Source organism: Camelus ferus, chromosome 7 (assembly GCF_009834535.1).
Source record: "Camelus ferus isolate YT-003-E chromosome 7, BCGSAC_Cfer_1.0, whole genome shotgun sequence".
Taxonomy (NCBI): Eukaryota; Metazoa; Chordata; class Mammalia; order Artiodactyla; family Camelidae; genus Camelus; species Camelus ferus.
Window position 1 is genome coordinate 18,858,922 of NC_045702.1, and position 17,593 is coordinate 18,876,514.

At 41.6% G+C, this 17,593-nt stretch overlaps 1 protein-coding gene across 3 annotated transcripts; it reads left to right on the forward strand.

The window, feature by feature from the left end:
• The first annotated feature begins 902 nt into the window (after window positions 1-902).
• GSTK1 (glutathione S-transferase kappa 1) lies at window positions 903-6,321 on the forward strand. 3 transcript variants are annotated; one of them, XM_032483553.1, is made up of 9 exons: window positions 903-1,062; window positions 1,588-1,669; window positions 1,870-1,998; window positions 2,290-2,390; window positions 2,563-2,598; window positions 4,189-4,305; window positions 4,657-4,750; window positions 5,031-5,107; window positions 6,164-6,321. In XM_032483553.1, exons 1-8 carry the CDS (start codon window positions 991-993, stop codon window positions 5,078-5,080), a joined length of 681 nt encoding a protein of 226 aa, XP_032339444.1. In that variant the 5' UTR covers window positions 903-990; the 3' UTR covers window positions 5,081-5,107; window positions 6,164-6,321. The 3 variants fall into 3 exon arrangements, with proteins under 3 accessions (XP_032339444.1, XP_032339443.1, XP_006185464.2); XM_032483552.1 differs by lacking the exon at window positions 6,164-6,321 and adding an exon at window positions 5,363-6,157 and having other exon boundaries at window positions 904-1,062; XM_006185402.3 differs by lacking the exon at window positions 6,164-6,321 and having other exon boundaries at window positions 905-1,062; window positions 5,031-5,308.
• Window positions 6,322-17,593: the final 11,272 nt, after the last annotated feature.

Below are 17,593 nucleotides of genomic sequence, written 5' to 3' on the forward strand. Positions count from 1 at the left end.
TTGGTTTCGGTGACCGTTAAGCAATTAGTTTAACATGCAACTGGGTGAGGATGGTACCATTTCTCATTCCATTTTATAAGTTCTACTCTATGTAAAGGCTTACACTGTGTCTTTGTACTCTGATGCCCTAGGGTTGCTTTTCCAATGAATACAAATGAGAAGTGGAGTACTTACTGTTTTCCAATTCATAAAATTTGTAATATTAAAGAATAATTTCAATAAAATTAAATGGAACTTTAAAAAATTCTGGTTCTTTGAAGTAAATATAATCCCAGTACAAGCCAATATGACGTATTTACAAAGATAAATAGGGCGGACCATTCCCCATAACCCCTCCAGTGATCGTTGCAGTAAGGTCTTCTCTCCTTCACTCACTCACAATACGTATTGATTATCAAATATATTCCAGACATTGTGCTAAATTCTTGAGAAATACATAAAGTATGTATCATGGGGGCACTTCTTACACTGCGCCAGTCCCAGAAGGTTCTCGCAACTGCCAAGTAACACTAATAAGTAACGTGAATCGGACTCTTTCATTCCTCACAAGTCTGTATGAGACAGGGTTATTACGTATAGCCTATTTTTATGATGGATGAGGGATGAGTTCAGAGAGGTCAACAAGCTTGCTAGAGGCACACAGCTAAGTGACAGGCACGCATCCGTCTCAAACCACGCCCTTTTGCCGCAGACGCCACCTGAGGGCAGGGCGGTGATCGCGAGGTGCGCGGGTCCCCACACCCGCCCGCTCCCCAGAGGAGCCCCCATCACCCCCGCACCGCGCACCCGGAGCGGCCGCCGGACTCTGCCCGGGGGCGGCCTCTTTGGGAGGCGGCGCGGCCGGGACGGGGCGGGGAGGGCGGGGGCGCGGCCGGGAACGGGGCGTGTCCTCCGGGCAGGCCCGGGATCGGGGCGGGGCCGCCGCCAGCCGGAAACGCGCGCCGCCGAGCTTCCTGAGCCGCGAGCGTTTCGCTGTCGCTCCAGGGCAGCATGGGGCCCCTGCCGCGGACTCTCGACTTCTTCTACGATGTGCTGTCCCCCTACTCCTGGCTGGCCTTCGAGGTGACGCCGGGGAGCCGCTTCGGCCGAGGCTTGGAGGACGAGGGCATAGGGAAGGCCGTGCGTAGGGCGCAGGGGCAGCGGTCTCGTGAAATTCCTGGCGCTGCCCGACCACACAGTTCAGGACAAGCAGAACAGCCAGGGCTGAAGGTCACTTTGTTAGTAAACAGGATACGGTCGTTGGCTCCACGTCGAGCCTTTATATCCTAGACAGGGGTTTTCCACAGTGGTTTGGAAGAAGAGAAGGAACTCCAAAGAATCCAGGAGAAATCCATGGCACGGCCACCTTCTAGCTCTCCCATGTCAGTTTTGCGGGGGTGGAGTGCAGAACACAAAAGAACAGCCCTTAAGGGGAAATATTCTGGGATCAAATTCTAGGCATGGAGTGAGTTTTGCCATTTAAAACCAAACAATTTAGGGCGTCCTTGTAACCCTTACTCTGCGCTTCTAGTCTCTGGCTGATCATTCCTTTGAAACACTCTTCCCTTTCTTCAGCCCTACTAACCATCTTCGCTTCCACTCCTGCAGGTCCTGTGCCGGTATAAGAATATCTGGAACGTCAGCCTGCAGCTGCGGCCCACCTTAATTGCAGGGATCATGAAAGACAGTGGTATGAAAGCAGCAGCGTTTGGGTCAGAGACTTGAGGGAGGACTGATCTCAAAGGTCCAGGGGAGGGCCTTCTACTGGGTCTTCATATTTGCAGCAGCAGCTAGTAATATGCCCTCTGCTCCAAACCGGAGGAGGGGGTCCCCCAGGCCTGAGATCCTTAGGTCGTCTCTCGCCAGTGAGCCCAACTTTTCCACTTGCAGGAAACCAGCCACCAGCTATGCTTCCCCGCAAAGCTACATACTTGAAAAATGACATTAGGCTCCTGGGACAGCATCTCCAGGTTCCCATCCACTTTCCTAAGGATTTTTTCTCAGTGATCCTTGGAAAAGGTGAGGAGAATGGGATATAAAGTGGAGAGCAGTGGATTTGCAGGGCCAGGAAGGAGGGGCTAGGGTGACTGCATTAAGTGAAACAAACCTTGGGGAAACTCAGGCTAAGAGTTGAGGGAGCAGGTTGTGGGGATGTAAGGGGAGGAAGAGCAGGAAAAATCAGTTCTCAGAAACTAGAGTGGGAGGCTGAGGGCAGTGGAGCACTGGGGGATGTCAGAAGCAGGAAAGAGCTGATCTGCCATGGGGAAACAAGCCAGAGAAGCCCTGCCTCTGAATGCCTCTGCCCTCCAGGAAGTTTGACAGCCATGCGCTTCCTCACTGCTCTGAAAATGGAACAACCGGAGATGCTGGAGAAAGTGTCCAGGGAGCTTTGGATGCGTGTCTGGTCACGGGTGAGGGCAGGGCCCTGGGAACCCACTTGGAAGGGGACCCTGGATGACTTAGTGACCCTCCCCTTAGTCCCAGAGTCCAGGTCCAGCCTTCCCTATTGTTCACTGATCTACTGTCCTCCATCACACCCCTCACCTCACCATCCCCTTGTGCTGAGTGTCCTCTTCTTTCCAGGATGAAGACATCACACAGCCCCAGAGCATCCTGGCCGTGAGTGTCCCCACTCCTCTCATTGGGAATCTGAGAACAGTTGACCTTTGGGGGCAGAGAGGACATAGTTTTTTTTATTGGCTGGTTCAGGTCAGTTGTTTGAGGAGAAAGAATGTTGGAGGGGCCAAGTGCTAAAGCGTTGGGACTAAGGACTCTCAAAAGAATATCTCATGATTGAAAGAGGAAGTGCAAAATTCTCCATGGGTAGAATGTACTTGACGAAAGAAGTCTGCGGGAGAGACAATAAATGTTGGCATCTGCAGATGAAGAGAGATGAAGTGTTGGCAAGTCTTGGCCCCAAACCTCACCAACACATCCAGAGTAGAAAGCAAGAGCGTTTAAAAACAGACTTTAAAAAGACGAAAAGAGACAACTGACTCAAGCTAGAATTATTCAGAAGCCTGAGTGAGAAAAATGGAAATAGCTCCAAATGTTAAAATGTGTGCCGGCCGTGGATGGGGGTATAAAAAGTCAGTTTTCCTTCAGGATTAAATCAGGAAATTCAACACCATATTTTTTTCCCCTTAAGTTTACAAAAGATAGTTGAGGCATAGGCAAATTTCATATATGAAATGACAAGTCAAAAAAAAAGTTAAATGTACCAAGCATGCCCAATATATCCTGCAGGGTTTTTATTTCTGCAAAGTATATGCTTTTTCACCTAATTATTTAACAATCATTTTTCGTGCCATTTAAAACTCCTGGAGAGTATAATCGTGAGTTTCTACATAGCATTCCATTCTGTTTATTGTTTATTTAGCTGCTCCCCTACTGTTGAATACTTGGTCAGGACACAGTTCTCTCATGCAGCCAAGTCTCAAACAGTGTCATGTCAGAGTGCACTCCTTGACTTCACATTTCCCGTGTTTCTCATTACTGGAGGTCAGGTTGCAGTGGTTGTCAACCTTGGCTGAATATTAAAATCACCTGGAGCACCTAGACACCACCACCCAGCAATTCCGATGTTATTGTTCTAGGAGATGACGTTCAAGCTAGGATTTTCAAAAGCTCCTCCAGGAGACTTTAAGATGTGCAGCCAAAGTTGAGAACCACTGATCCCAACAAACCCTAAACTGAAGCCTTTAACATTCTCTTGAAGCTAGGCAGGTGGCTGCAGTTGGGTGCCCTGCTCAGAAGTCCTCGGGAAATTCTACGGGAATTAGAGCCCAGCCCTTGACTCAGGAATTCTGAGAAGTAGGAAAGCAAGAACCCCAGGACTTACTGTCAGGGGACTCAGATTCTGGCACTGGCTCTCCTACCAACAAGCTCTTTAACACTGACCGAGATACTGGACTTCAGGCCCCGCATCTGTTAAGGAAGACGGTGGGGAGCTGGTCTCTTAAGATGCCGTCTGGCGTTGATTTCTGCAACTATGACTCTTTGCCACCCGCTCTTTCCACCAGTCTCAAGATTTTGAGGGGAAAAAACTTAACATAGTCTCTCGGCAAGGATGGACTTCCACTCATGGGTGGGTAAAGGCATTGCCAGAATAACCTGGGTTAGGAAATAAAAAGATCAGAGGTTTCTCCTGATCCCTGCCCCGGCTAATGCAGACACAGTTGTGTTCCCTACCACATCACATCCCTTCAGGCTGCAGAGAAGGCTGGCATGTCCACCGGACAAGTCCAGGGTCTTCTGGAAAGGATCTCAACACCACAGGTGAAGGACCAACTCAGGGAGACCACTGAGGCAGCCTGCAAATATGGGGTGAGCAACTCCCTGTGTGTCCCCAGCCCCACCTCTGAGACAGAGTGGAATCTCAGCTAGATTCGCCGCACTCTTGTCCAGAAGCTGCTCCCAAACAAGAGTCTTCCTGGCTCTCCCGAACCACCCTGAGCCCAGGGAAAGGAAGGGAGGGAGAGAGATGGCGAGAGAAGAGAGAGAATCTGGGAGTTAGAAACGGAAAAGTCTCCTTAAAGCCATTGAGCCTTTCCTCAGACACCTCTGGCTGCTTGGTTTTTATGACCTTGGACCAGTATTGACTTGCAGCCATCAACGGCAGCCCCATAAACACCCACTCCATCACCCTCCTCCCTGCCCTGTAACTGCTTTTGCCAGGCCTTTGGGCTACCCGTCACCGTGGCCCACCTGGATGACCAAGCACACATGCTGTTCGGCTCTGATAGGATGGAGTTGCTGGCACACCTGCTGGGTAAGTTATGGGTTCATGTTGAGCAACCCTTGACCCTACCCCACCTGCATTATATCAGTTACCCAGAAGGATAGATTCAGAATTTTAAAGTGTTCTAGGCACCTCCAGCAATGAAGCTGCCTACAGACACAGGTGTGCTCCAGGTAGAATGGGAAGGGGTCACTTTCTCTCATGGGAGAGGAGGAAGCCTTCTATACTTTGAAGCCAGACAGAGCTCTCCTAGAAAACGCCTGGGGGGTTGTGGGGCCAGCCTTTGACATCGGTGATTTTCTCCATTCAGGAGAGAAGTGGATGGGCCCTGTGCCTCCAGCTGTAAATGCCAGACTTTAAGGAAGCTCCGAGGATGCAAAACTCTTGGTATAAAAAAAGCAGACCATCTGCTTACCCTCCACTGTGGGGCCCTGGGACTCTGATTTCCTAGCAGACAGAGGTTCCCCTATGGCCCTGGGGGATTCATCTTCTGCCTTTAGTCTTGTGGCTGCTCCTCTGTGCCTCACAAACGCCTTTCCAGAGCCCCAAACTCTGCTTTCCACAAAATAAACCTAATGACATTAGTCATTGTGTTTCTGGGTCTGTGTCTTCCCTGATGTTTGTGTGTTCTTGTTCCTGCAGTCACAGCCTGTCCATTCTGGGTGTTTGAGAAGAACAGCTCACTGTGTACTCCCAGCCCCCTGCCCACCTTGGGGCAGCTTATGTGGAAGGAGCAGGAAACAGTCCCTCTTTCTCTTCCACAGAAGCTCCCTAAGTCTCTCTGTCGAAGACGGAAGACTAAGCCAGGTGGATTTTGTAACTAACTTGTTGGGCACTATCTTCTGACCAGCCAGAGATAGGGCTGGGGCCAGAAGCCCAGTGGGAGTGAAGGCTGGAGGGAACCAGAGCATGACTGAGTTCACATCCAGATGTTTAAATGGCATCCAGCTGCTCTGACCAGCAGAATCAAGACAAGGCCACTCAGGGAGACTGGCCAGAGTTGCCATGGCCTGAAGAAGTTGCTCATCCGCCCATGGTTCCTTCCCCTCACCCACAAAGCAGATCCTGAGAACACCCCAGCCTCTCTCCCTGGCCTATTATGACCCCTGTCCCCTCCCACACAAACCTATAGCTTTCCCACCCCCACTCCAAGTATTAATCCAAAGTCCCTGCTGTATCTGTGCCTGCCGTGCAATCATCAGAATGCTTTGTGTTTCCATAGTATCTGGACTTCCTGGAGAATACTCTTTAGAAGCTGAAACCACCTTTGGACACCTGTTGGGAACCAGGTGTGAAGACTTCAGTGATTCAAGGGGCTTAAGAGTAGATGCCATCCTCCCTTTGCTGCTTCCCTCTGACTGTCTCCTGTCATACCCCATTTTCCACTGTGGTCCCCCCATCACTTTCTGTCTTCCTCCTCTCTCCCCTTTTTCATCATTCCAGTGTACCCCAGGATTTCAAATCATCCGGACCAGGCTCACCTGGGAAGTAATACCAGAAGGACATCTCCAAATGAGCACTCCCTCCTCCAAAGGAGAGGCGTGACATGCACAGCTCAGTAAAATAAAAATACAAGGAAACAAGGGCCATTTAAAACAAAATGGGACTTCTCATATATTGAAGTTAAATATACTCAATTATATTGAAGTTTTCATATATGCTGAGAGTACCATAAATAGAGACAAAGTTTTTGAATAAAGATGCTTATCTTAACACTATATCAAATAACATAAATATCTAAAGGAGAATTTTTGACTAAGTTATGGTACATCCTGGATGTAATGTTTCATAGCAATCAAAAATCATATTTGTGAAGAACTTTTAAGAACTTTGGAAATCTTAGGATACAATATTGTTTGAAAAAAATGAAAAGATACAGTATGATCTCAATTATGTCTTGATGTATAAAAATACATTACAGAGGGCATTAATGTATTAATCCTGGAATAAAATATATCAAAATGTTCACTTTTTTGTATAGTTTTTTAAATGATTATTTTGGTAAACAAAACATTTAAGTAAAAAAATACAAGAATTGTGGATTCACATTTGGGTACATTGGTCTAAATTTCTCATTGTTTACTAAATTTATCAGTTGCTTAACTTAATCCTAAATCTTATCCCAAACTAACGTCGGGTAATCTCTTCTAGTAATTGCATATTTCCCAGCCCTGGCCGCTCTTCCTCCAAAGACTCTCTCATCCTATTTTTCTAATCCAATAGCAGAATTTAATCTTCTCTGGAGGCATGAGACAATTTCTAGGCTAATCCTTACACACATAATCTAGACTATAATGTCTGAACTTTTGCCATATAGAACAAAAATGATTGTATTAGGGTTCTGCAAAGAAACAGAATCAATAAGATACTTATAAATATATAGAATGATCTACTGTGAGATGTTGGCTCACATGATTACGGAGGCTGAGAAGCCCCACCTGCCATCTGCAGACTAGAGGCCCGGAAAGCCAGCGGGATGGTTCCAGTCCGAGTCCAAAGGCCTGAGAACCAGGAGCACCAATGTCTGAAGAAAGGAGAAAACAGCTCTCAGTTCAAGCAGAGCAAATTCTCCCTTCCTCTGCCTTTTTGTTCTAGTCAAACCTTCAATGGTTTGGATGATGAAAACCCACAATGGAGAGAACCACCTCCTTTACTTGGTCTACCGATCCAAATGCTAATCTCTTCTGAAAACGCCCTCACAGAAACACCCAGAAATTATGTTCCATCAGCTCTCTGGGTAACCGTTAGCTCAGTCAAGGTGGCACATACATAAAGTTAACCATCACAGTGAGAAAAAGAAAAGCCCCCAAATGCAGCTGTATTTTTTTTTAATAAACACTCTTCTAATTTAAACAGTTTGATACTTACTCTTAGTTTCTTCCTCTCCTCCCCTTCTGATCAACAGTTCTAATGTAATACAAAATTTGCAGTTACGTCAATGCTCAGAATTCAATACTGCACCACTTCCTTGTGTTGTGAATCAAATTCCAAGCTTACCGAATGTTATGCTTCCAAAACACAACTTTCTTAGGTAAAATTCTTAGAAGTGATTTTTTTTTACAGAACCAAAACGCAAGTAGTAATTAAAAACAGCAAAGCACTTGCATGTATGTGGTGAAACAAACAAAACAAAAACAAAACCCAGCAAGGTCTGCAGTGAAGAGTCCTCCCCTTCCCACTCTCCAGTCTTGTGTGTGCTTCCAGAAATGTCCATGTTCTCTCAAACACAAATGTCAGGCATCATAACAGAGATTCCACGTACCCTTCATCCAGTTTCCCCAATGGTAACATCTTGCATAACTACTACAATAACACAACCAGAAAATTTACACAGATAAAATCAGTCTTACTCAGGTTTCACCAGTTTTACATGCACTCATTATGTGTCTGTGTTTATTTAGTTCCATATAATTTTACCACCTGTAGACTCATGTGACCACAACCACAGTCTTGATACAGAACGCTTCCAGCATAAGGATCCCTCATGCTGCCCATTTCGTAGCTACAGCTCCCTCCCCCCTTCCCTCTCCCCTTCCCTCCCCCTGGCAGACACTGATCTGTTCACATAGTTGTCATTTTCCAAGGGCTGTATGAATGCGATCAGATAGGCTTGTTTTCAAACAACATAACCCTGTGAGGTCCACCCACATTGCTGCATGTGTCTGTAGTTTGTTTTTTATTGCTGAGTCTTGTTCCGAGACATGGATGTGCTGGTTTACTTAACCTGTTGAAGGACATTTCAGTAGTTTCCAGTTTGGGGCTGAAAAAACAGTTCCCGGATCAAATTCCAACGTGTGTGTGTGTGTGTGTCTGTGTGTCTGTGTGTGTGTGTGTGTGTGTGTGTGTGTGTGTGTGTGTGTGTATGGAGGCTTCCTCACACCAAGAAGCAAGTCTCAGATGCCAGCAGGACGTCCAAGAATTCAACTCAATTCTGACACTATCTACCCAGAGACAGTATTGGATTCCACAGGGAAGACCACCCTCCACATCAGAGGCCAGTTGCAAGTCCAGGCTGTGCTTCTGCAGACCGGCTACAAATCAGAGGTTCCTGTGATCCCGTTCTTGGATTTGATTACTTTGCTAGAAGGGCTCACAGAACTCAGGAAAACTTGTTTACTCACTAGGTTACTGATTTATTATAAGAGGATATTAGAGGATACAAATCAACAGCCAGATGAAGAGATACATGGGGCAAGGTCCTGATCAAAGGAGCTTCTGTCCTCCTGGAGCTTGGGGACGGGCAGCACAGCACGTGGACGCTCTCTGAAAAGGGCCAAGAAGCCCTTCTTTTGGGGTTTTTATGGAGGGCTTCATCACACAGTCATGACTGACTAAATCTCTGGCCAATGGCAACTGATTCAACCTCAAGCCCCACTCTCCTCCCCAGAAATCAGGGGGTGGGACTGAAAATTCCAGCCCTCTAATCAATTGGCTGGTTCTCCAGCAACCAGGCCCCCCACATTTAGGTGCTACTAAAAGTTACTTCATTTGCATAACAAAGGACACCTTTATCACACTCACCAATTGGGAAATTCCAAGGCTTTGGGAATTGTGAGCCAGGAACCATGGACAAAAACCACATATATATGAGAAATATATTTTGATCATCTGAATATATCAATCACTATATCATGGGGGCTATTACAAGTAAAGCTGCTGTGAATATACATGTACAGGTTTTTGTGTGCACATAAATTTTTGTTTCTCTAGGGTAAATACCCAGGAGTACAATTGCTGGGTCATGTAGTAAGTGCATGTTTAGTTTTGTAAAGAAGCTGCTATACTCTTCCAGAATGGCCATACAATTTTACCTTCCCACCAGCAGTTCATGAGTGATCCAGTTTCTCCACATTCTCACCAATATTTGGTGTTATTACCTTTTCTAAATGGTGTGGAGTGGTATCTCATCGTGATTTTATGTTTCCCTAAGAGCTAATAATGTTGAACATCTATTTGTGTGCTTATTTGCCATCTGTACCTCTTCTTCAGTGAAATATCCGTTCATGTCTTTGCTCATTTTCTAATTGGATTGTTTCAATAAATGTCCATTTTATACTCAGAAAACTATAAGACACTGATGAAGGAAATTGAAGATGAAAAACAAGATGGAAAGATAGACTGTGTTTGTGGATTGGAAGAATTAATATTGTTTAAATGACCACCCTACCATGGCAATAATCTACAGACTTAATGCAATCCCTACCAAAATACCAATGGCATTTTTCACAGAACTAGAACAAATAATTCTAAAATGTGTGTAGAAATACAAAAGGCCCTGAATAGCCAAAACAATCTTGAGAACAAATACAGCTGGAGGTGTTAAGCTCCCTGACTTCTAACTACACTATGAAGCTACACTAATCAAAACAGTAGGGTACTGGCACAAAAATAGACATATGGATTAATGGAACAGAATAGAGAGCCCAAAAATAAACCCACATTTATATGGGAAATTAATCTATGACAAAGGAGGCAAGACTATACAATGAAGAAAAGGGAGCCTCTTCAGTAAGTTATGCTGGGAAAACTGAACAGCCACATATAAAAAAGTCAAACTGGACTACTCTCTCACCCCATGCACAAAAATAAATTCAAAATAGACAAAAGACTTAAATGTAAGACCTGAAGCCATAAAACTCCTAGAGGAAAGCATTAAAAAGTAAGCTCCTTGATATCAATCTTAGTATTTTTTGTATCTATCTCCTCAGTCAAGGGAAACAAAACAAAAATAAATAAGTGAGACTACATCAGACTGAAAAGTTTTGATAGTGAGGGAAACTATCAGCAAAATGAAAAGGTCACCTAACCAAATGGGAGAAGGTAATTGCAAATTATTTTTCCAATAAAGAGTTAATATCCAAGATATACAAAGAACTCATAAAAGTCAACATCAAAAAAACAAACAACCCTAATTAAAAACTGGGCAGAATATCTGAAGAGACATATTTCCAAAGAAGACATAAAGATGGCCAATAGGCACATGATAAGATGCTCAACATCACTCATCATCAGGGAAATGCAAATCAAAACCACAAGGAGATATCACCTCACACCTGTCAGAATGGCTATTATCAAAAACAAAAACAAAAACAAAAACCCCAACAAATAATGAGTATTGATGAGGATGTGGAGAGAGGGAAATCCTCATGCACTGTTGATGGGAATGTAAACTGATGCTGCCACAATGGAAAACAGTATGGAGGTACCTCAAAAAATTCAAAGTAGAACTACTACATGATCCAGCAATCCCGTTCCTGAATATCTATCAAAAAAAAAAAACAAACACTAATTTAAAAAGATAAAGGCACCCCTTGTTCATTGCAACACTATTTACAACTGCCAAGATATGGAAGCAAACTAAGTGCCCATCAATAGATGAATAGATAAAAAGATGCAGCATATATACACAATGGAGTATTAGTCATAAAAATTAATGAAATCTTGCCATTTGCAAAAACATGGATGGACCTAGACAGTATTATGCTGAGTGAAATAAGTCAAACAGAAAAGGACAAATACTATATGATTTTACTTCTAAGAAAAAATAAACAAACAACAAAAGAGAAAGAGAGTTATAGATACAGAGAACAAACAGGTAGTTGCTGGCGGGGAGGGTAGAAATAGATGAAGGAGATTAAGAGGTACAAACTACCAGTTGCAAAATAAATGCGTCACAGGTATGAAGTGTACAACATGGGGAAAATAGTTAATAACTGTGTAATACCTTCGAATGGTAACATATTGTAACTAGACTAATCTTGTGATCATTTTGAAATGTATAGAAATAACGAATTACTATGTTGTACAATAGGAACTAACAAGTATTGTAGATCAATTATATTTCAAAAATAAACAAAGAAACTCAGAAAAAGAGATCAGATTTGTGCTTATCAGACTCAGGGATGGAGGAGGGGGAACTGTATGAAGGCAGTCAAAACGTACAAACTTCCAGTAATAAAATAAATAAATACTAACGTAATGTACAACAGAAGAAATATAATTAGCCCTGCTGTACATTATATATGTAAGTTGTAAGAGAGTAAATCCTAAGAGTTCATATCACAAGGAAAAATATTTTTTCTATTTCTTCAATTTTGTGTCTATACGAGATGACAAATGTTGACTAAACTTATTGTGATAACCATTTCATGAGGTGTGTACATCTTAAACTTATACAGTGCTGTATCTCAGTTATATCTTAATAAGACTGGAAGAAAAAATAATTTTTTAAAAATTTCTATATTATTTTTAATCATAGATCTTAAAAGAGTATACAAACTGTAAGAATACATTTTTTGAGACAATTGGGGAAAAATAACATGGACTGAGTATTAGGTAAGATGATGGAATTAATGGTCATTTTGTTAAGTGTGATAATGGCAGGGTGGTTGTACACAAAAAGTTCTCATCAGTTGGAACTGCACTCTGAAATATTTAGAGTACAAGTAGCACGATGCCTTTTAAAAGGTGGGAGAGATAGAAGGAAAAGATGAAACAAGAGTGGCAAAATGTGGAAAATTATTGAAGTTGTATGATGGGTACAGTATACTACCCTTTCCTCATTTATGTGTGTTGGGATATTTCCAGAATAAGGATGTTTTAAAAAGAGAAGGTAATGGAAATGCGATTCTATGATATTACATGTTTTCCCCAGATGCCCCACAGTGCTAGGCATACAAGGCCGGCTTCACGAACCTGCCACCTGTGCACTCACACAGGGCCTCGCGCCTGCTTTAATGCTCTGCTGGCCTTGAAATTCTTAATAGTTTTGAACAAAGGGTCCTGCATTTTCATTCTGCACTGGACCATGCAAATTATGTAGTTGTAGCTGATCCTGTTAGCACATAATACATACCAGGTAAATGCTTATCAAATGAACAGAAGAAAGAAAAGAGAAGAAAGTGAGTGACGAAGGGGAAAATGAGATGGGGTAGCAAAAAGGAGAAGGAGCAAACAAGGTCAGAGGAGAGATGAATAAAGTCACAAAGTAGAAAAATTACGGGTAATTCCAGGAAATGATGCTACTCGGGAGACAGGGAGGTTCAGAGAGAAATTAGAAGTCCAGGTCTGGGGCCCATTATTCATCATTCTCCTTCCCAGAGGAATCACGGCTCTTCATTTTACTACAATTCCCAGGTATAAGCCAAAAGTGGAAGCAGGAAGAGTGTACCCCAGTGAAAGAGAGGATTAGAGGCTTAGAGACCAACTGGACCACTGCCCCTTGCCAGTCTTAGGACTTTAATCCCAGCCTGGAGAGTTCCTCCAGTGTCTTTTCAGCAGAGTGTAGAAAACTAAAACCCTTGGCTTGGAACAGGCCAACACCCTCCTCAGCCAAGGCCATGTTCAAGGCTATGGCTGGCTCTTGCTGATAACAGACTGGGAAAGACTGGATAAGGGCATCTGGGTGAGGGCAGGAATTGAGGGAGGATCAGGGGATCAAAAGAACATGAATTGTTAAATCAGTAAGTATTCACTAATGACCAACATATGATACAGGTATTTATTATCTACTCCATGCCTAACAATGAGATGGATGTAAAAAGAGTGTTAACAAACCCACCCTTATCCATGATGCATTGTTTTATTTGGGGGGGGGGGGTGATTAGGTTTATTCATTTTTATTCATTTTTTAACAGATACTGGGCATTGAATCCAGGACCTCGTGCATGCTAAGCACTCAGCTCTACCCTCCCCACCCATGACACATTCTGGTCCCCACCCTTCGCAGCACCAAGTTTTTCTCCTGAGTCCCAGTAGCACTTTGTACCTCGCTCACAGCATTTGTCACTTTGTACCTTGTCTTGCAGTTAGTTATGTACATGTCTCTTCTCTCCTGGACAATGAGCTCCTTCAGAGTAAGCTCTACGGTATACACCTTAGAGTGTCCTGCATAGCAAGTGAACAATAAAAAATTTATTGGATCCAAGTTTGGAAATTCACTGTTGATCAGGTATGACAAAACAGGCACTCCTGCTGTGTGAGTGGGGGCGTGAACTTTCACCCCTTCTTTCAAGAGGAATTTGGCAATGTCTATCAAAAACTTCACTGTTGCATCAGACAAGAAAAAGAAATAAAAGGGATCCAAACTGGAAGAGGAGGTAAAATCGTCACTATATGCAGATGACATGATACTATATACAGAAAACCTAAAAACTCCACACAAAAACTACTAGAGCTGATAAACGAATTCAGCAAGGTAGCAGCATACAAGATTAACATACAGAAATCTGTTGTGTTTCTTTACACTAAATGAAATGTCAGAAAAGGAAAGAAAAAAAATCCCTTTTAAAATCGCATCAAAAAATAAATAAAATACTGAGGAATACACCTGACCAAGGAGGTTAAAGACTTACATGCTGAGAACTATAAAACATTGATTAAGGAAATTAAAGATGATTTAAAGAAATGGAAATATATCCCATGCTCTTGGATTGGAAGAATTAATATTGTTAAAATGACTGTAATATCCAAAGCAATCTACAGATTTAACACGATCCTTATTAAATTACCCAAGACATTTTTCACAGAACTAGAACAAATAATCCTAAAATTTATACACAATCACAGAAGACCCAGAATTGCCAAAGCAGTACTGAAGAAAAAGAATGCAGCTGGAGGAATAACCCTCCCAGACTTCAGACAATACTACAGAGCTACAGTAAATAAAACAGCCTAATTGGTACAAAAAACAGACATATAGATCAATGGAACAGAATAGAGAGCCCAGAAATAACCCCACACACTTACAGTCAATTAATCTTCGACAAAAGAGGCAAGAATCTACAATGGAGAAAACATAGTCTCTTCGGTAGGTGGTGTTGGAAAAGCTGGACAGGCACATATAAATCAATGAAGTTAGAACACTCCCTCACACCATACACAAAAAGAAACTCAAAATGGCTTAAAGACCTAAACATAAGACAGGACACTATAAACCTCCTAGAAGAGAACATAGGCAAAACATTCTCTTACACAAATTGTAGCAATGTTTTCCTAGGTCAGTCTACCAAGAAAATAGAAATAAAAACAAAAATAAACAAATGAGACCTAATTAAATATATAATCTTTTGCATAGCAAAGGAAACCATAAACAAATTGAAAAGACAACCTATGGAATGGGAGAAAATATTTGTAAATGATGCTACTGACAAGGGCTTAATTTCCAGACTATGCAAACAGTTCATACACCTCAATAACAAAACAAAAAAACAAAAAAACAAAAAAGGAAAGAAAAGAAAAGAAAAAAAAAAAAGAAAAAGAAAAAGAAAGAAAACCCAAACAACCCAATCCAAAAATGGGCAGAAGACCAGAAGAAATAAACAAATATTTCTCCAATGAAGACATACGAATGGCCAAAAGCACATGAAGAAAATGCTCAATATTGCTAATAATCAGATAAACGCAAATCAAAACTACAATGAGGTATCACCTCACACCAGTCAGAATGGCCATCATTAAAAAGTCCACAAACAATAAATGCTAGAGAGGGTGTGGGGAAAAGGGAACCCTCCTACACTGCTGGTGGGAATGTAATCGAGTAAGCCACTATGGAAAACAGTGAAGATTCTTTAAAACACTAAAACCAGACTAACTCATGCTCTAGTAGCCCCACTCCTGGGACTATATCCAGAGAAAACTCCAATTCGAAAAGACACATGCACCCTAATGTTCAAAGCAGCACTATTTACAATAGCCAAGACATGGAAGCAATCTAAATGTCCATCAACAGATGATTGATAAAGAAGTGGTAGTGTGTGTATGTGTATGTGTGTGTGTGTATATATATATATCACACACGTATATACATATTTTTATGGCTAAGCAGTATATATACACACACACACATATATAAATATGGAATATTGCTTAGCCATAAAAAGAATGAAATAATGCCATTTGCAGCAACATGGATGGATCTATCTAGAGACTATCATACTAAGTGAAGTAAGTCAGACAGAGAAAGAGAAATATCACATAATATCACTAACATATAGAATCTAAAAAATGACACAAATGATCTTATTTACAAAACAGAAACAGACACACAGACATAGAAAACAAACTTAAAGTCACCAAACGGGGTAAGGGAGGATAAATTAGGAGTTTGGGATTAGCAGATACAAACTACTACATATAAAATAGATAAACTACAAAGTCCTTCGGTCTAGCACAGGGAACTATATTCAATAGCCTATAATAACTTATAGTGAAAAAGAATATATATATACATATAAAACTGAATATATATATATATATATATAACTGAATCATTGTTTTGTACACCTGAACACAATACCCTAACACAATATTGTAAAACAATGATAATTCAATATTTTTTTGAGTAAAGGTAGATTTATTTGGAGAGGTACATACCACATAGAGTGTGAGGCAAGAGAAAGGCAATGAAAGAGGTGTGGGATTTGGGTGCTCAGGTTTAAGTAAAAGTAGGTACACACTCCATAGACAGAGTGCAGGCCATCTCCGAAAGGGAGGGAGTGAAAAGGGGCCGATAATTCAATTTTTTAAAAAAACTTAATTGTTAGGAATTTTTCCAATTTATACATGTGAATAAGAACATATATAGAAAAATATTAATTGCAAAATCCTAGAAATAGTCTAAATGGTTATCAGCTGGACAATCATTAAATAAATTAACAATTATTTCATAAAATAGAAGCCATCTTTTAAAAAAAAGAGTATAATAGATGGAAAGAAATCAAAACAATAGCTGTCTATGGGGCTGACTGGGAAAAGGAATGATGGAACACTCTGGGTGGTAGTAATGTTTCTTATCTTGACTGGAGTTCGGGTAAGTCCACTGTAAGTCTTTATCAAAACTCATGGAATGGTCCACTTAAAATCTGTACAATTCATTGCATGCCAAGATTTACTTCCAAAAGAAAGTTAACTGCAAACTAATATTTAACTCAAGTTACTTTCATGTATGCTGAAGTAATTGGGTGGAAGTGTATTTGATATCTGCAGCTTACTTTGAAATGTATCAAAAAATAAGATATACTGATGGATGGATAAAGCGATGGATAGCTATGTCATAAAGCAAGTATAGTGAAACAGTAATTGTAGACTATAGGTGGTGTGTACATGAGTGTTCACGGTAAAATTTTTTTCTGTGTTTTTAAGAATTCATAATAAAATGGTCTATACATGCTGAACTATATGTATCATTAAGGAACAATCTCCAACATATGTTGTTAGGTAGAAAAGCAAAATATAAAGTTATATCTATGGCATGCTCCCACGTATATAAAAAGAGCTTGATTCTGTTACATTTGCTTTGTCAAGGTCTCTCTGGGGGAAACCCAGAAAAAGCTGGGAACCTGTAGTTGTCTCTAGGGAAGGGGACTGAGAGACTGAGATTTTAGGGTATAAAGATTTACTTTTTACTACAATCCTTTTTAACTATTGACATTTATACCATGAGTATAGATTATTTTTTAATCAAATAAAAGAATTATTTTTAGTAATCTGTATCTTTTTGTTTTTAAAAATTTGTCCACACGTTGGTAATATTCACAGTTTGATACTTTCACATATTGATACTTTCTCAGATACTAGCTTTAATCATTATTTAATTCTTTCATACAAGTGTCATCCCTCCATCCATCTCAGAAGATCAAGTGTTACACTCCCTGGGCTAGCACAGGGTAATGTACAATGTAAACTACAAATGCTCCACAGTGAACTCAAGTCCCTGTGATGGGATGGAGGCCCTGCTGGTGGGTCCCTGGTGTGCCCATCACACTCAGACCTTTCCCTTTGACTTTGGCTGCAGCTCATGGGTCACAACCAGGCTGGAGGAGCAGGGCGGGAAAGGGGTGATAGGCTTCGGCTTATTTTCACCAATTTACAAAT

Coding starts and splice junctions, on each gene's coding strand:
- GSTK1 (XM_032483553.1), top strand. CDS start 991: ATGGGGCCCCTGCCGCGGACTCTCGACTTCTTCTACGATGTGCTGTCC. Junction 1,670..1,869: donor AGGGATCATGAAAGACAGTG/GTATGAAAGCAG, acceptor TTCCACTTGCAG/GAAACCAGCCACCAGCTATG. Junction 1,999..2,289: donor CTCAGTGATCCTTGGAAAAG/GTGAGGAGAATG, acceptor TCTGCCCTCCAG/GAAGTTTGACAGCCATGCGC.